This window comes from Nannospalax galili, unplaced genomic scaffold (assembly GCF_000622305.1).
Source record: "Nannospalax galili isolate Female #2095 unplaced genomic scaffold, S.galili_v1.0 scaffold146, whole genome shotgun sequence".
NCBI classification, from domain to species: Eukaryota; Metazoa; Chordata; class Mammalia; order Rodentia; family Spalacidae; genus Nannospalax; species Nannospalax galili.
Window position 1 is genome coordinate 7,622,883 of NW_008357929.1, and position 17,790 is coordinate 7,640,672.

The window sequence follows — 17,790 nt, forward strand, 5'->3', positions numbered from 1 at the left end:
GAGGAAAATGACAAAATAGAAGGAACTCAGGATTCACACACACACACACACAAATAAAATATAATCAAATGAGAGAATATGAGAAAATGCCCAGGCTCATTCAGAACCAAAGAAATGCATATTTGAGATACTAAAGTGATACTTTCATTCAAATAAGCTGAGATCCTTCATATTGCTTGGTAATCCCAACCACATGAATGTGTGAACAAAAACCTGGTGTGGTGGCTCACATCTCTAATCTCAGCACCAGGAAGGCTAAGGCAGGGAGATTGTCACCATGGGCTCAAGGCAAACCCAAGCTACATAGTATGGTCCAGGCCAACCCGGGCTATGGTATAAGACCCTGTCAAAAAAGAAGAAAGGGCTAGGTGTGGTAGCACATGCCTTTAATCCCAGCACTTGGGAGGCAGAGGCAGTTGGAGCTCTGTGATATCCAGGCCAGCCTGGTCTATATAGCAAGTTCCAGGCCAGCCTGGTCTACATAGCAATTCCAGGCCAGCCTGGTCTACATAGCAAGTTTCAGGCAGGCGGATCTCTGTGAGTTTGAGGCCAGTCTGGTCTCCATAGTGAATCCAGGCCAGCTAGGGCTACAGGGAGACCCTGTCTCAAAAAGACCAAAAAAAAAATTTTTATTATTATTTTTTTATGTGTATGAGTGCATTACCTACATGTATGTAAGTGTACTCATGTCGTGCAATGCCCATGGAGGTCAGAAGAGGGTGTCAGATTCCCCTGAAACTGAAGTTATGGATGGTTGTTGTGGGTGCTGGGAATTGAACCTGGGTCCTCTGCAAGAACAGTCAGTGCTCTTAACCACTGAGCCATCTCTCCAGCCCCAAATGTTTAAAAACTACTGAATTAGCAAAGATCAAAACAAATTTGATAATACGGAATACAGGAAAGCATTCAGAGAACAGAGACACACTCATATGCTGCTGGTGGGTATTTCTGGTGAGCGAAGTGATACAAAATGTTGAAAAAAATGAAAAGTCGGGTGTAATGACGCAGGCCTTTAATTCCAGCACCAGGGAGGCAGAGGCAGCCAGGTCTTTGTGAGATGGAGGCCAACCTGGTCTATATACTGAGTTCCAGGCCAGCTGAAAGAACTTGTCTCAAAAAAAAAAAGAATAAAAGCAAAAGGAAATAATCAAGATATATACCAAAATCTAGGTATGTGATTTTCTTTACAGAGATACTGATATGTCTAATAAGCTACTCAATTTGGATGAGATTTGTAAAATAAATTACAGTATATCCATATATTATTGTATGTTCATAACAAGGGCTGGGGGATATAGCTCAGTGAGCACTTGCCTAGCACATGCAAGGCCTTGGCTCCATCTTCAGAACTTCCCCTTCCTTCTCAAATAGAGAAACTGGACAGAATGTCTATCAGAAAAAGAAAACACTAGAAGCTGGGGAAGAAAACTGGCTACCAGAAGTAGGCAGCTGACTTCACTATAAAAATAATAAATAAAATGTAGCAAAAAAATTTGTTTTTGTTGTTTTTTTGTTTTTTGAGACAGGGTCCCCCGATAGCACCAGCTGGCCTGGAACTCACTATGTAGACCAAGCTGGCCTCCATCTCACAGAGATCTGCCTGCCTCTGCCTCCAAAGTGCACCCATGCATGCAATGTCTGAAGAGGCCAAAAGAGGGCATTAGAACCCCTGGAACTGAAGTTAGGGACAGGTATCAGCACATCATGTGGGTGCTGGGAATTGAACTTGGGTCCTCTGCTAAAGCAGCTAGTGCTCTTAACCGCTGAGCCATCTCTCCAGCCCTGTCTTCCTTCCTTCCTTCCTTCCTTCCTTCCTTCCTTCCTTCCTTCCTTCTTTTTAAAAAAAAACATGGATTCCAGGAATCAAACTTAAGTCATTAGCTTGCATAACAAGCACATTTACCTGTTGAGCCATCTCCCTGGCCCCTGTGGTTATTATTATTCACAGTAAGTGCCCAGTAAGTGGTAGTTACTTAGTTACACTGTCAAGTTGTTCTGAAGTCTCATTATCAAACAAAGAAACAAAACACAGACAATAATTCCTGGCAAGCATCTTTCCATACTAGTTGCTGCAGGTGATGAAACAATTTGAGTGTTTAAGCAAGAGGTGTTAATTTTGAATCTCAAGGTCAAATGTGTGGCCAACCCTCAGGAATGGTTGGAATTGGGGACTCAGATCCCACCCAGGAAGCCTCTCCCTCTCCCTCTGGCCTCTTCTCCTCCCTGAGCAGCTTGATCAGTTTCTGCAGACCAGCCCATTTCTTTACTTTTTAAAAAAAATATGTGTATCCGAGTGTGTCTTTGTATGGGTTTATGCACCTGAATACAGTTGCCTTTGGAAGCCAGAAGAGGGTGTTGGGTTGTGAGCTGCCTGATGTGGGTGCTGGGAATCAAACTCAGGTCCTCTGGCAGAGCAAAAGGTGCTCTTAACTACTGAGTTATCTCTCCAGTTCCTAAACCTAAGGGCTGGCATCCCTGAGTGGACACGAACCACTCTCTGCTCTTATGAACTTGGTGGGAAACATGGTCCTGGCACCCCATGTTGTGCCTCTTAACACCCATAGCCACCACAATGGAGAACTCTCTATCCCATGTGCAAACATTTGGTAATTCTGTGAGGGAGAATTACCATCCTTGGAATAATCAGCCAATCATAGTCTGAACCCTGAAGATGTTAGAAGGGGGCAGCCCTGGAAGAGTGACGGTCCTGGGCCAATTAGGAAGGTCATTCATGTAAAGCCAGAGATCATCAAGACTGCATTTCCTTTGTCAAAGAATTTCTAATAATAACAAATAATTCTCACATTAACACACTTAGAAAAATCTTGGTAATGTAATGTTTCTAAAGAATGTAACTCCTGGAAGATTACACTACAAATGCAATACTACTTTTTGTAGAGTTTGTAAACAAGCACAGCTAGATAAAGTACAAATTACACACACACACACACACACACACACACACACACACACACACATACACACACAGAAATAATAGGGCTTCTGAGATGGTGTAGCAGGAAAAAGCACTTGCCACCAAGACTGACAACCTGAGTTCAATTCCCAGTGGTAGAAGGAGAGAATTGACTTCTACAAGTTGCTCTCTGATTTCTGCTCCACCAGTTGTTCTCTGATTTCCACTCGTGCACCATGGCAAGTGCATATACGCACATACTAATATACATGTACACACAATAAATAAAATGTAGTTGAAAAATAAATAATTTTTAAAAGAATTGTTATTGTTTTTCAAATGGTAATTGAAAATAGTTCATACTGGGCACACATCTGCAATTCCAACCTTCAAGAGATAAAGTAAGGAGGCTCTGAAATTCAGGGCATCCTTGACTATGAGGCTAGCCTAGCCTACATGAGACCCTGTCTCAAAGCCAAAGAAAAAGAAAGAAAATAGCTCAAGAAAGGAAATGTAATCTTGTGACTACAGGCTCAGCAATGGAATATATTTGTATAGTCACAATATGTAAGGTAAATACTGTTCACTGGCGCTCCACTCTTAACATCAACAGACAGACAAAGCACGGAAGACTCAATAAAAGCTACCCAAGTAAACACAGCAGCCTTGGCATTGCCCATGCAGAAACCTAGAAGAGTAAACAGGAAAATGGAAGGAGATGGGAGGAATGAAGGTGGGGGTGGGGGAATCCCCTAACTTCCTTACCCCAGGGCTGGGTAATTGACACATTCTATAGTAAGAGCTGGCAAACTTTTTCTGTACAAGTCCAGATAATAAATATTAGACTTTGTGAGTCAGTCTCTATCACAGCTACTCAATTTGACTACTATAGTCTGAAAGTTATCACAGACCATATGTAAATGAAAATGAATAGCTATTCCAACACATAAAACTTTGCTTTATAGCTTAGACTATACTTTGTTCAACCCTTTATGTCATCCAGAACTCCTGGTGGGATTAAGCGTCAGTGGTGCTGGTGTTGCCTATTTGACAGCCCTTGTTGATCTTTGTCCCTTCCTGGTCTCACTTCTTAATGTCATTACTAAGTGTGTCATAGGACCTCATCAGTAACTCCCTACACTCTAATCTTTTTTTAGTGGTCTGTTTCTGGGGGAACCCAAATAAAGACAGAAGAAAGCTATTATATCACTTGGTTTTGTTTGTTTGTTTTAAAATAGAAGCAAAGGGGCTGAGTAATTTGCTTAAGGACACAAAGCTAGCAAGTGGTAGAGCCAGCATTTGAATCCAGAAAGCATCATTCAAAATCTTTAGAAAGCCAGGCATGGTGGCAGCATACCTGTAATCCCAGCACTTGAGAGGCAGAAGCAGGCAGATCTCAAGAGTTCAAAGCCAGCCTGGTCTAAATAGTAAGTGCCAAGCCAGCCAGGGTGGCATAGTAAGACCTCATCTCAAAACAAACAAGAAAAACTCAAAAGCTCTGGATATATTCAAAGTGCCCTGGAAAATAAGCAGAAGGCAGGAAGGAGACAGTGGTCAGAGGAGTGAGGAACTTCCACTCAAGGATAAAAGAAATTCTGGAGAGTAGTGGGCAGGACACAGAGAGCCAAAGGGCTGCTTTCCAATGAAGGGAGACCTCCACTAACCATGCAAACCATAAAGTAATCCTTGCTTTTCAAACAAGCATATCCAGAACCCCAGTCATAAATTTCTGCTCTGTTATCAGAGAAAAATGTAGACCTTGAATCTTCTCCCACAAACCCTTCCAAACCCTTATCTATAGGAGGAGAATACAGGCTTGAATTCTTTACCCAAACCCCACGACTCTGTCTACCTACTCCAAAGTACTTAAGCTCCCCTGCTGTTTGGCCCTTGTAGCTTCTGCAGACTCACCCCTCAAGATCTCATAAAGGCCGATATGCATTCAATGAGGTTGGTTGCCTTTCTTTCCTACTCTTTTTACCTGGAAGAGAGTTCAAACCCGGGAGAGAACTTGCTACATTTCCTAACATCCACAGCAGATAGGACCTTGGCCACTTTTCTAGAATAATCTCATGAATACAATAAGAAAGCAACACAAGACCACCAAATCCAAAACGACCCATGGATAGAGGCAATGTATAGTTCAGCATAAGCTGGGATGACACCAGAGCAAGAATGGGAATGAAACTACTTTTTTTTTTTTTTTCTGTCTTTTTGAAGCAGGGTCTCCCTGTAGCCCCAGCTGTCCTGGAACTCACTATGTAGACCAGGCTGGCCTTGAACTCACAGAAATCCGCCTGCCTCTGCCTCCCAAGTGCTGGGACTACAGGCGTGCACCATGTCCAGCGCTGTTTTCTTTTTACACTATAATCATGGTGAAACGAAGGTTCTAACTCATAAGTTAAGATGAATTATAAGAGCAGCAAGATGGCTCAGTGGGTGAAGGCACTTGCCATATAAGCCTGACGACCTGAGTTTGCTCCCTAAAACCCACATAAAGGTAGAAAGACTTGACTCCAAAAGTTGTTCTCCAACCTCCACATGCATCCCCACACACATATACACATCATATACACACAATGAGAATAAACTTTTTAGATTAAAAAAAATTATTTTTTTAATGTGTGTGAGTGTTTTGCCTACATGTATGTAAGTACACCTGTGCATGCAATGACTTAGAGGCCAGAAGAAAGCATTGGATTCCCTGCAACTTTAGTTAGAGAAGATTGTTAACTGCCTTATGGGTGCTAGGAACTGAAATCAGGTCCTCTGTAAGAGCAGCAAGTGTTCTTAACTGATAAGCACCTCTCTAGCCCTAATTCATCTTTTAAATTTTATTTATTTATTTACTTATTTATTTTTGATGTTTTTGAGACAGAGTGTCCCTGTAGCCCTATCTGGCCTGGAACTATTATAGACCAGGCTGGTCTTGAACTCATAGAGATCCAACTGCCTCTTCCTCCAAAGTGCTGGGATTGAATGCCTGCACTACCACATCCATTTACCTTTTAAAAAAAAAAAAATTTTTTTTAGCTGGTGTGGTGGCATATGCCTTTAATCCCAGCACTCAGGAGGCAAAGGTAGGTGGATCTCTATGAGATCCAGGGCAGCCTGGTCTACATAGGAACTTCCAGGCCAGCTGGAGCTAAAAGGAAACGCTGTCTCAAAAAAACAAAAACAAAAAAATATCCTCGGCACCCACATCAGGCATCTCACAACCACCTGTAACTCCAGCTCCTACCCTCTTCTGGCTTCTGCAAGCTTCTACAGACACAGGGTGTACATAAACTCAGACAAGCACACACATACATACATATAAATGTAATACCTTCAGAGAAATGCCAGGCAGTTTTTGATCAAATCAAAAGTCCTTTATTAGCAGAAAGCCAGCAGTAGAGAGGGGCTATCACCAGAAAACTCTCAACCCAGAGGAGAAACAGGACAGGGTTTAAAAAGCCTAAAACCATAATTACATTATGCCAGGGGCAAAATCAATAACCATAGTTACATCAGATCATCATAGTTACACCAGACCAGGGATAGGTCAACTAACAAAGAGGTTTTCAGTTAACAAAAGTTTCTAAGATTCAGTTAGGAAAAACAAGTTTCTTAAAATTTCAGAAACAATGGGCTCCCTGGAAATGCTGAGAGGGGACGTGCTACATGACTAGTTTTAAGTTTCCCAGTATTATAGAAGCAATGTACTGCCTGAAACTGCCTGCATGAGATGTTCTCCTGGCTTGGGGTTGGGGGGATGGACAGAAACACAGGGTAAAGCAAAAATCAGGTAGAATAAAATGAAGTCAGTTTTGCCATTCCAATAAAAATAATAAATAAAAATTTTTTAAAAGATGAATTTTCTTTTTTAACATTTTTTTCATTAAGCTTTTTAAATTTCATAATTTCCACTCAAATCCAGATCCCCTACCCATCCATGCCTCTCCTTATCCCCCCACCAAACCCTAGGTTTCCTAGCTCCCAGATTCACTCATCTCCACTCTTTTTTCTCCCATCTGGCTTCCCTCCTCCCTCCCTCCCTAGTCACAGTGCCCCTATTATCCCCACCCTCCTCCCAATACCTCCCAACTCCGGCCATCTTTCCTCTTCTGACTTCCCTCCCTCCCCCACACCATGGTCCCTTGCATGTCCCTCCCTCCTCGCATCCCTGATGATTACTCCCACTTTTTCTACCTCCCTCACATAACATCTGTTCCCTACCTTTACCTCCATGTATCCTTTCCCTTTCCCTGGCTCCTGGTGTTACATCAGAATTTATATACTCACACATAAGGGATTGGTGCTATGATCCACAAATGAGGGAGAGCATATGTCGCTTGCTTTTCTGTGTTTGTTACTTCACTTAGAATAACACTGAAAATTTCATACTTTCATCTTTTCTTACTGCTGAATAGAACTCCATTGAGTAGATTACATTTTCATTAACCATTCATCAGTTGAGAGACATTTACATTGTTTCCATTTCTTAGCTATTAAAAGAACAGCAACAAACATGGATGTACAGGTATCTCTATAGTACAATGAGTCCTTTGGGTATATGCCAAAGAGTGATATCACTGGATCATATAGTAGGTTTATTTTTAACTTTTTGAGGGTTCTCCATACTGCTTTCCATAGTGGTTGCACAAGTTTGTATTCCCACCAGCAGTGAATGAGTGTTCCTCTTTCTCCATATCCTCTCCAGCATTTGGAGTCTTTCATTCTCTTGATCTTTGCCAATCTGCCAGGGTAAGATGGAATCTTAGGGTGGTTTTTAATCTGCATTTCTCTAATTTCTAAGGATGTTGAGCACTTTTTTTTTTTTTTTTTTTTTTGAGACAGGGTCTCCCTGTAGCCCTAGCTGTCCTGGAACTCACTATGTAGACCAGGCTGGCCTTGAACTCACAGAGATCTGCCTGCCTCTAGCACTTTTTAAGGTGCTTCTTAGCCATTTTTCTTTCTTCATTTGAGAACTCTCTGTTTAGGTCTATCACCCATCTTTTTTATTGGGTCATTTATTTTCTTTCCTTTTTTTTTTTTTTTTGAGTTCTGAGTTCTTTATATATTCCGGATATTAGTCCTCTGTTGGATGTGTAGCTGGTGAAGATTTTCTCCCACTCAGTGGGTTTCCTCTTCCCTTCTTTTGTTGTTTCTTTTGCTGTACAGAACTTTGTAATTTAATGAGGTCCCACTTACTGACTGTTGACCTTAGCACCTGACCAGCTGGTATCTGATTTAGAAAGTCCTTTCTGTGGGGTCTCTCCCTCCGCTCGTGGGTCATTGGCCACTGGTCCATGAGGACAAAGGGAGCAGAAGCGACGAATGGGGTCAGGACGGCCAGTGAACACTGATGGAAGAAAGCCCTTCCAGGGAGGCAGATTCAATGATACAAACAGCTCCAGATTCAGTGAAACAGCTCCAGATTCAGTGAAACAGGTCCACATTCAGTGAAACAGCTCCATTTATTCAGTGGGAGAACTAGGGAAAATATAGTGTGGAGGCAGCAGCCAAAGCCTCAGCTGATAGGTACTCATAGTATGCTTTATTTACATGTGGCAGGGGGATCCTATCATCTGACTATAGGGCAATGCCTAATTATCATATAGAAAAAACCTGGGGGTAGTTTTATTGCAGGTAACTATGCCAAAGGTCATGTTCTGAATAAGGTCAGGCATCCTGTGCTTGGAGGCATTTTCCAGGTAAGTCAGGCAAGAAGCCCCTGCTGAGAAAGGAGCTGACCTTAACAGCAGGGTTCCCCAACACTTTCTTATACCTATGTCTTGAAGGGTGCTGCCTATGTTTTCTTCTAGCAGTTTCTGAGTTTCAGGTTTTATGTTGAGGTCTTTGATCCATTTGGAGTTGGCTTTTGTGCAGGGTGAAAGATAAGGGTCAAGTTTCATTTTTCTGCAGGTGGAGATCCACTTTTGCCAGCACCATTTGTTGAAGATGCTATCTTTCCTCCATTGTGTGTTCTTAGCACCTTTGTCAAATATCAGGTGGCTGAAATTATATGAACTCATGTTTGGGTCTTCCAGTGTGTTCCATTGATTTACATGTCTATTTTTGTGCCAGTACCATGCTGTTTTTATGACTACAGCTCTGTAATATAATCTGAGATAAGGCATGGTGATCCCCCTCCCCAGGCATTTCTTTTTGCCCAAGATTATTTTGACTATCCAGGGTCTTTTGTGATTCCATATGAATTTTAGGATGGTTTTGTCAAGCTCTGTGAAGACTGTTATGGGTATTTTGATTGGGATTGCACTGAATCTATAAATTGCTTTTGGTAAGATGGTCATTTTCATAACACTGATTCTACCAATCCATGAGCATGGTAGTGATGGAATCAAACTAAAGCCCGGAGTCCCCCAGACCAAAGTAAAGAAAAATATTCTGGGAAGCTGTACAAGGAAGTAAGATGTAAAATAATTCTAAACTGCTGAGAAAGAAACTGACCTTTTCATGCTCTCTGCACCGGTTGCTGAAAATCATCCAAATCCCCCCTCCCACCTCTGCTTCTTGGCTCAGTAATCGCTTATGATTTATGGTTTTTGCCTTTTAAAAGAAGCTTGTAATCTGTGCTCAGGGCTTCTGCTCTCTGAGCTAGAGGTCCGTCTGTGCATACGTAATAAATCCTCTTGCTTATTGCATCTTCTGGTCTGAGGACTGACTTATTGGGGTGTGACCTCCCGTGAACGTTGGGTACCCCAGGACCGGGGGTCCAACATTTGGGGGCTTGTCCGGGATTGAGTCGCCCCCAGACTCATTTCCTTAGATCAGCAGGAGGTAAGGATAGATGTCTTGTAGTTTGTCTTGATTTAATGTCTGTCTGTCATTTCCTGTTTTGGGAACGTTCTGTCTGAACATTTGTGCCTGTGCAGGACCTGTAAGTCTGTGTTCTGGGAATCAGCGGGAGTGGCAGATGTGCCCAGGGACCCCTGGTTCCAACACTCTGATCTTTGTGACCAGAGTGGTCTGGAGTGGGGAGGACAGCAAAGCTTTCCTTTCCTCACCCCAGGAGAAGAAGGGAGATTAGCTTAGCTACTCCCCTCCCAGTCTGTACTTTCAGTTTTGAGTCAAGAAGCCGCGGCAAGGATTTTTGTTTTGTGTTTGTCTGTGTTTGTGTTTAAGGATCCTGAGAGTAAAATAGTTAGTAAAGTGTGTGTCTGGATGAAAGAAGGACCGGTCCACATGAATGTGATTTAATGAGGTGTATGTGCGTGCCTGATGGTGTGTTAATATTTTAAAAGGGGAAGGTCTGGTTTTGTATTTTTCTCTACATTTTCTATTTTAAACTTTCCCTTCTTTCTTCTTTTTCCTTTTATTCTCAGTCTAAGTCTTCGCGAGGGACCGTTAAAGGCGAAGGAGCAACTGAGGTTTTCTGGTCAGGGCCACTCCCTGATGTAAGCCAAAGGCTCCTAGCCCTCTTAGCGGACCCCGACTGCCCACACGGGTGGAGACAGGATGACTTTTCTGTATCTCCCTTTCCTCTCTTCATTTCTCCCTCTGGCCACTGAAAAAGCCCCGCGGGCACGGGTCGAGCAAATAAGAGCCACAGGGCGCTCGCCACTAAAAGACTCCCGTCGAAGGATAAGGGGGTCCCAGGCGTGAATCCCAGATAAATTCACGTCCCCCGCAGAAGAAAAACTGGGCAACGATAGGTACTTGTCCACAAGCACACCCACTAGTAATTATTGTTTGGAGTGGCATCTGTATCTCTCTCTCTCTCCCCCCTTCTTTTCTGTGACCTCCACTATGGGTCAATCACTAACTACCCCTTTAAGTCTAACTCTGGAACATTGGAAGGAGGTTGTGGAATGGGCTCATAACTTATCATTAGAGGTCCAAAAGAAAAAGTGGCAGAGTCTCTGTTCCTCTGTATGGCCCTCTTTTGAAAAAGGATGGCCAAGGGATGGGACTTTTGACCTTGCTACTATCTTGCAGGTTAAAGAATATATTTTCCACCCAGGACCACACGGACACCTGGACCAGGTGGCTTACATAGTCATCTGGGAAGACTTAGCCTGGAACCCCACATCTTGGGCACGGCTGTTCCTACCTCCCTGGGGAACCAGGGAGACTGATCAAGGGCCTCCTCCTCCTTCTGCTCCCCCGAGTCTCACTTCCTCTCTCCTACCCCTTCAGTCTTCCCCTGAAAAGAAGAAACAAAAGCCAGTCCTCCCCGAGGACCAAGCTTCCCTAACCCTCCTCGATCCTCCACCTCCCTATCCACCTGCGCAGGCACCTCCACCCCAAGAACTACCTCATCCCTCTCCTGATTCCACTGAACCTGACCAAATCCCCCCCGCTATCTAGCAGACTCCCCCTGAGGAGAGATAGAGGGGGCCCCTCTGATGGAACTTGGACTGCCCAGGTTTTTCCTCTCTGAACTGTAGGGGATCAGATCCAGTATTGGCCTTCTTCAGCCTCTGACTTGTATAATTGGAAGACCCATAACCTCTCTTTTTCTCAGGATCCTCAGGCTCTAACTGCTTTGATTGAGTCTATTCTTCTTACCCACCAACCCACCTGGGAGGATTGTCAACAACTCCTCCAGGCACTCCTAACTACAGAGGAGAGACAGCGAGTCATCCTGGAGGCCCGGAAAAACGTCCCCAGGCAGGATGGGAGACCCACTCTGCTCCCAAATGAAATAGACGCAGGATTTCCTCTGACCAGACCCAACTGGGACCCTGAAACCGTAGCCGGTAGGGAGTGTCTCCGTCTTTATTGCCAGACTCTGTTATCAGGTCTCAAAGGGGCTGGAAGGCGCCCAACCAATTTGGCAAAGGTACGTGTATAACCCAGGGGGAAAATGAAACCCCTGCTGGGTTCCTAGAACGTCTGATAGAGGGATATCGAATGTACACCCCTTTTGACCCCACAGCCCAGGAGCGTCAGGCAGATATAATTATGGCCTTTATAGGACAATCAGCTCCTGACATCCGTAGTAAGCTCCAACGGCTGGAGGGCCTTCAGGGGTACTCTTTACAGGATTTAATAAGAGAAGCTGAGAAAATCTATAACAAGTGAGAAACTTTAGAGGAAAGAGAGGACAGAATCAGAAAAGAGCAGGAAGCTAGAGAGGATAAGAGAGAGAGAAAGAGAAATAAAGAGTTAAGTCGAATTTTGGCCACAGTAGTTCAGGGAACAGGAACAAGACCAGGACTAGGTAGGGACCTGGGAGACAGAAGAAGGCCCTGAGTGGATAAAGACCAGTGTGCTTATTGCAAGGAAAAAGGACATTGGGCTCGAGAATGTCCAAAGAAATTAAACAGACTTCAAAAGAAGACGACCCCAGTCCTGACTCTAGGGAACTAGGGGAGTCAGGGGCAGGAGCTCCCCCCTGAGCCCAGGGTAACTTTGAAGATAGGGGGGCAATTGACTACCTTCATGGTAGACACAGGAGCTCAATATTCAGTTCTGACAGCAACCGAGGGACCCATGAGTTCCAAAACAGCCTGGGTCCAAGGGGCCACCAGAGGAAAAATATATAGATGGACCACCAAAAGAAAAGTGGACCTCAATACAGGACGGGTCTCTCACTCATTCTTACTGGTCCCCGACTGCCCATATCCCCTTCTTGGGAGAGATTTACTCTCTAAGCTGGGAGCTCACATCCACTTTACTAAAAAGGGAGCTACTGTAGAAGGAAAAGATGGAGCTCCACTACAGGTATTAACCCTGCAGCTGGAAGATGAACATCGGTTATATGAGGGACTGATAACAGAAGCTCCTGGTATAACTGATTGGCTAAGTAAAATCCCCTCGGCATGGGCCGAGACAGGAGGCCCAGGACTGGCATGCAACCAGCCTCCAATAGTGGTCACACTAAAACCATCTGCAACCCCGATTTCAATTAAACAATACCCTATGAGCAAAGAGGCCCGAGAGGGTATCAGGCCCCACATTCAAAGACTTTTACAAATGGGCATACTTCGCCCCTGTCAATCCCCTTGGAACACCCCACTGCTCCCTGTAAAGAAGCCAGGAACAAATGACTATCGACCAGTCCAAGACTTAAGAGAAGTTAATCGAAGGATAGAGGATATACACCCCACTGTTCCAAATCCTTACAATCTCTTGAGTACCTTGCCTCCCAGTCACAGGTGGTATACTGTACTTGACCTGAAGGATGCATTCTTCTGCCTAAGGCTGAGTGCAGTTAGCCAGCCCATCTTCGCTTTTGAATGGAAAGATCCTAAAGCTGGAATATCAGGACAACTAACCTGGACACGACTACCCCAAGGATTCAAGAAGTCTCCTACTTTGTTTGATGAGGCTCTACACCGTGATTTGGCTGACTTTTGGGTAAGAAACCCACAGATTATGCTCCTCCAGTATGTGGATGACCTCCTCTTGGTGGCCGAGACAGAAGCTGACTGTCTGCAAGGTACAGAGACTCTCCTATTGAGACTGGGGGAAATTGGATATCGGGCCTTGGAGAAGAAAGCCAGATCTGCCTACAGCAGGTGAACTATTTGGGCTATCGGTTGGAGGGAGGGCAACGTTGGCTAACAGAAAGCAGGAAACAGGTGGTAGCCTCTATCCCCCCACCAACCTCAGCCAGAGGACTCAGAGAATTCTTGGGAAGTGCAGGATTCTGTAGATTATGGATACCAGGTTTTGCTGAAATAGCGGCTCCTCTATATCCTTTAACCTTTACTGGGACCCCTTTCGTCTGGACAGAAGAACACCAGAAAGCTTTTGACAAAATAAAAAGAGCACTGCTGACAGCTCCAACGTTAGGATTGCCAGATCTGGCAAAACCTTTCATCCTATATATAGATGAAAATAATGGGATGACAAAAGGAGTCCTTACTCAGACTCTGGGACCCTGGAAAAGGCCAGTGACTTATCTTCAGACTCTGGGACCCTGGAAAAGGCCAGTGGCTTATCTCTCAAAGAAACTGGACAATGTGGCTGCTGGCTGGCCCCCATGCTTGAGAATCATGGCAGCAATAGCATCCTTGGTAAAAGACTCAGACAAACTCACTATGGGTCAGCCCCTGACTGTTATAACACCACATGCAGTGGAGTCCATCATTAGACAACCTCCTGACAGATGGTTGTCAAATGCCAGGGTGACCCATTACCAGACACTACTACTAAATCCAGAAAAGATCAAGTTTGGTAGTCCCACCACCTTAAACCCTGCCACGCTGCTACCAGCCCCTGAAAAAGGCACTGAGATTCCCCATGACTGCCAGCAAATACTTGCGGAGGCACATGGGACTAGAGAAGACCTCACCGACCAGCCCCTAATAGATGCAGATGCCACCTGGTATACGGATGGGAGCAGCTTTCTGCAAGACGGTGAGCATAAAGCGGGGGCAGCGGTGGTTGATGGAAAAAAAAAAATAATCTGGGCCCAAGCCCTGCTGGCCAGAACATCAGCCCAACGGGCTGAATTAGAAGCCCTAACCCAGGCTCTAAGATTAGCAAAGGGTAAAAAGATTAATATTTACACTGACAGCCGCTATGCGTTTGCCACAGCTCACGTACATGGAGAAATTTATAGAAGGCGGGGGCTCCTTACCTCGGCAGGCAAGGACATTAAAAACATAGAGACGGCCGGGCGTGGTGGCGCACGCCTTTAATCCCAGCACTTGGGAGGCAGAGGCAGGTGGATCTTTGTGAGTTCGAGGCCAGCCTGGTCTACATAGTGAGTTCCAGGACAGCTGGGGCTACAAGGAGACACTGTCTCAAAACAGACAAAAAAAAAAAAAAAAACAAAGAGACGATAGTGGCCCTTCTGCAAGCCTTGTACTTGCCTAAAAAGGTCAGCATTATCCATTGCCCTGGACATCAGAGAGACCAGGGGCTGATTGCTCAAGGCAATCGAATTGCAGATGAAACTGCCCATCAGGCAGCAGAAGGTACCTGCCTTCTCTACACACACGCAGACCTTAAGGCTGAAATGGAAGCACAGGAGAAGGAAGCAGAAGTTCTTTTTACCTACACTGAACAGGACCTAGAGCTTGTACGAAAGCTCAATGCTACCTTGGACCCAGAATCTAAAATGTGGAAACACCAGGGTAGGGTAGTGCTTCCCAAAAAGGCAGCCCTTGAGCTAATCTCCCAGCTCCACCAGTGGACACACTTAGGACACAAAAAACTAAAAACACTATTGGAGAGAGAAGAACAATTCTATTATTTCCCGGACCTCAACCAGCTAGTCCAGAAGGTAGTGGGAGATTGTGTCTCATGTTCCCTGGTGAATGCTTCCAGATCAAAGGTCCCATCTGGCAAGAGGGAAAGAGGAATGTGACCAGGGACTAACTGGGAGGTAGATTTTACTGAGATACTCCCAGGAAAATATGGTTATAAATATCTCCTAGTGTTTATAGACACTTTCTCAGGATGGGTTGAAGCTTTCCCCACCCGGAAGGAAACAGCTCAGACTGTGGTGAAGAAACTGATTGAAGAAATCTTCCCTCGATTCGGACTGCCTAAGGTAATTGGCTCTGACAATGGCCCAGCCTTCGTCTCCCAGGTAAGTCAGGGAATGGCCAAAGCACTAAAGATTAATTAAAAATTACATTGTGCTTACAGACCCCAAAATTCAGGACAGGTAGAAAGGATGAATAGAACCATTAAAGGGACCTTAACTAAATTAGCTCTAGAGACTGGCACTAAAGACTGGGTGCAGCTCCTATCTCTAGCCTTATTTCGGGCTGGAAATACTCCTGCTATACATGGCCTAACCCCCTATGAAATCCTCTTTGGAGGACCGCCTCCTGTCCTCAATGTAACTTTGTCCCCCTTGCCCTCTTCTTTTGATAACCCCAGCCTGAAAACAAGACTTCAAGCCCTCCAGATCATCCAGAACCAGGTTTGGAGGACTTTGGCTGCTGTCTACCAGCCTGGGAGTCCACAAATGCTCCACTCCTACCAAATTGGAGATCAGGTGTACATGAGAAGACACAACGTAAAGACTCTTGAACCACGGTGGAAAGGACTCTACATGGTTCTTCTGACTACACCCACGGCCCTCAAGGTAGACGGGATTTCGGCTTGGATCCACGCTTCCCATGCCAAAAGAGCCCCGACTCAAGAGGACACTGGAAAACATCCAACCCCCTAAAAATAAGACTCTCCAGAGATATTTAATAATTCTTCTTGTTTGTAGGTTTGCCCTCAGTCAAGGGAGTCCCCATCTCCCTGTGCTGACTACCTGGTGGGTAATTAATCAAAGGGGTATTGTAGTGTTTGAAACCCACAAGATGACACCCAAGGGTACTTGGTGGCTTATACTGTATCCAGATTTGTGTAAATTAGCCTTAGGAGCACCAACGCCCTGGGACATATCAAACTTCATGGATCCTGATAAAGTACCCGGTCCAGCAAGTTACCCCCTGTTTGCAGGACCCCACTTAACAGGGGGAGGATGTCATGAACAAGCAAGGATCTTGTTACATCAACATACCTTCTATGTTTGCCCAGGTAACCATCGTGCTAAGTGGCTTAATTCCAAATGTGGAGAAAGAGATTATTTTTACTGTAAAAATTGGGGATGCGAAACAACCGGGGATTCCTGGTGGTCTCCATCCTCATCTTGGGATTATATTATTGTAAAAGCAAATTATTCTCATAAGAACCCAAATGCTCAAGACTGTCAAGGTAAATGGTGCCACCCCCTTCGGATAGAATTTACAACAGCAGGAAAAAAGGCCATAAGTTGGGACAAAGGATATTCTTGGGGAATTAGGCTCTATAAGGAGGGGACAGATTCTGGTCTCTTATTTACTATTAAAAGAGATATCTCCTCCTATCCAGTAGCTATAGGCCCCAATCCTATCTTACCTATCCAAAATCCCATTCCCAGCTACCCAAATCCCCTGCCAGCTTTCACTTCACTACACCTCACTTCACAGCACCTCCCTAACCCTTTTTCTGATACTTCCCCTGCAAATATCTTGTTAAAACAGACTTCCAGCCCCCCGAGACCAAAGGTTTCACCCACAGGGGACCAACTGTTCAATTTGATCCAAGGAGCACAGACAGACCCCAACCTGACTGAATCCTGTTAACTATGTTTAGCAGCAGCACCCCCTTATTACGAGGGCATCGCTACCCAAGGGACATTCAGTAACACCACTTTAGCTGACCAATGTCATAGGGAGACCCCTCACCCCCTAACTCTCACGGAAGTCTCGGGATCTGGGCTCTGCTTAGGAAACCCACCTCCAACTCATGCCTGCCTTTGCAACTCCGCTATTTCTATACCCCCAGGAAATGGAAATTACTATCTCCTACCTCCGCAAGGGGCTTAGTGGGCATGTAACTTTGGGTTAACTCCCTGTGTAGCTAGCATGGTCCTCAAAACTTCTCAAGACTACTGTGTTATGATTAAGCTTCTACCCCGAGTATTCTACCACCCTGCAAATTCCATAGAACAGTTTTTTGAGCAACACCCAGGCAGATATAAAAGAGAACCTATATCCCTGACCCTGGCAATACTTCTAGGAGCAGGAGTGGCAGCAGGAGTAGGAACTGGAACAGCAGCCCTAATACAAGGACCACAATATTATGCAGACTTACAGATGGCAGTTGATGAAGACATTAGGGCAATAGAACAGTCAATTACCCACTTAGAAAAATTTCTAACTTCCCTCTCAGAAGTAGTTTTACAAAATAGAAGGGGGCTAGATCTGCTTTTCCTTAAGGAAGGAGGGCTCTGCGCGGCTCTAGGTGAAGAATGTTGTTTTTATGCTGACAACTCGGGGGTCATTACAGATTCTATGACTAAGCTCTGCGAAAGGTTAGATAAAAGACAAAAAGACCGTGAATCCAAACAGGGATGGTTTGAAGGATGGTTTAATAATAAAATCCCCTGGTTAACTACTCTAGTGTCCACTATAGTAGGCCCCCTAATT

At 44.7% G+C, this 17,790-nt stretch overlaps 1 protein-coding gene across 1 annotated transcript; it reads left to right on the forward strand.

Annotated features, from left to right (window-relative positions):
- Positions 1–10,666: 10,666 nt before the first annotated feature.
- On the forward strand, positions 10,667–16,024 carry LOC108490064. The gene is given in 7 exon segments (XM_029557526.1): positions 10,667–10,954; positions 11,322–11,706; positions 11,709–13,361; positions 13,364–13,757; positions 13,797–14,475; positions 14,646–15,972; positions 15,975–16,024. Coding segments are annotated over 7 exon segments (4,776 nt in total).
- The last annotated feature ends 1,766 nt before the right edge of the window (positions 16,025–17,790 follow it).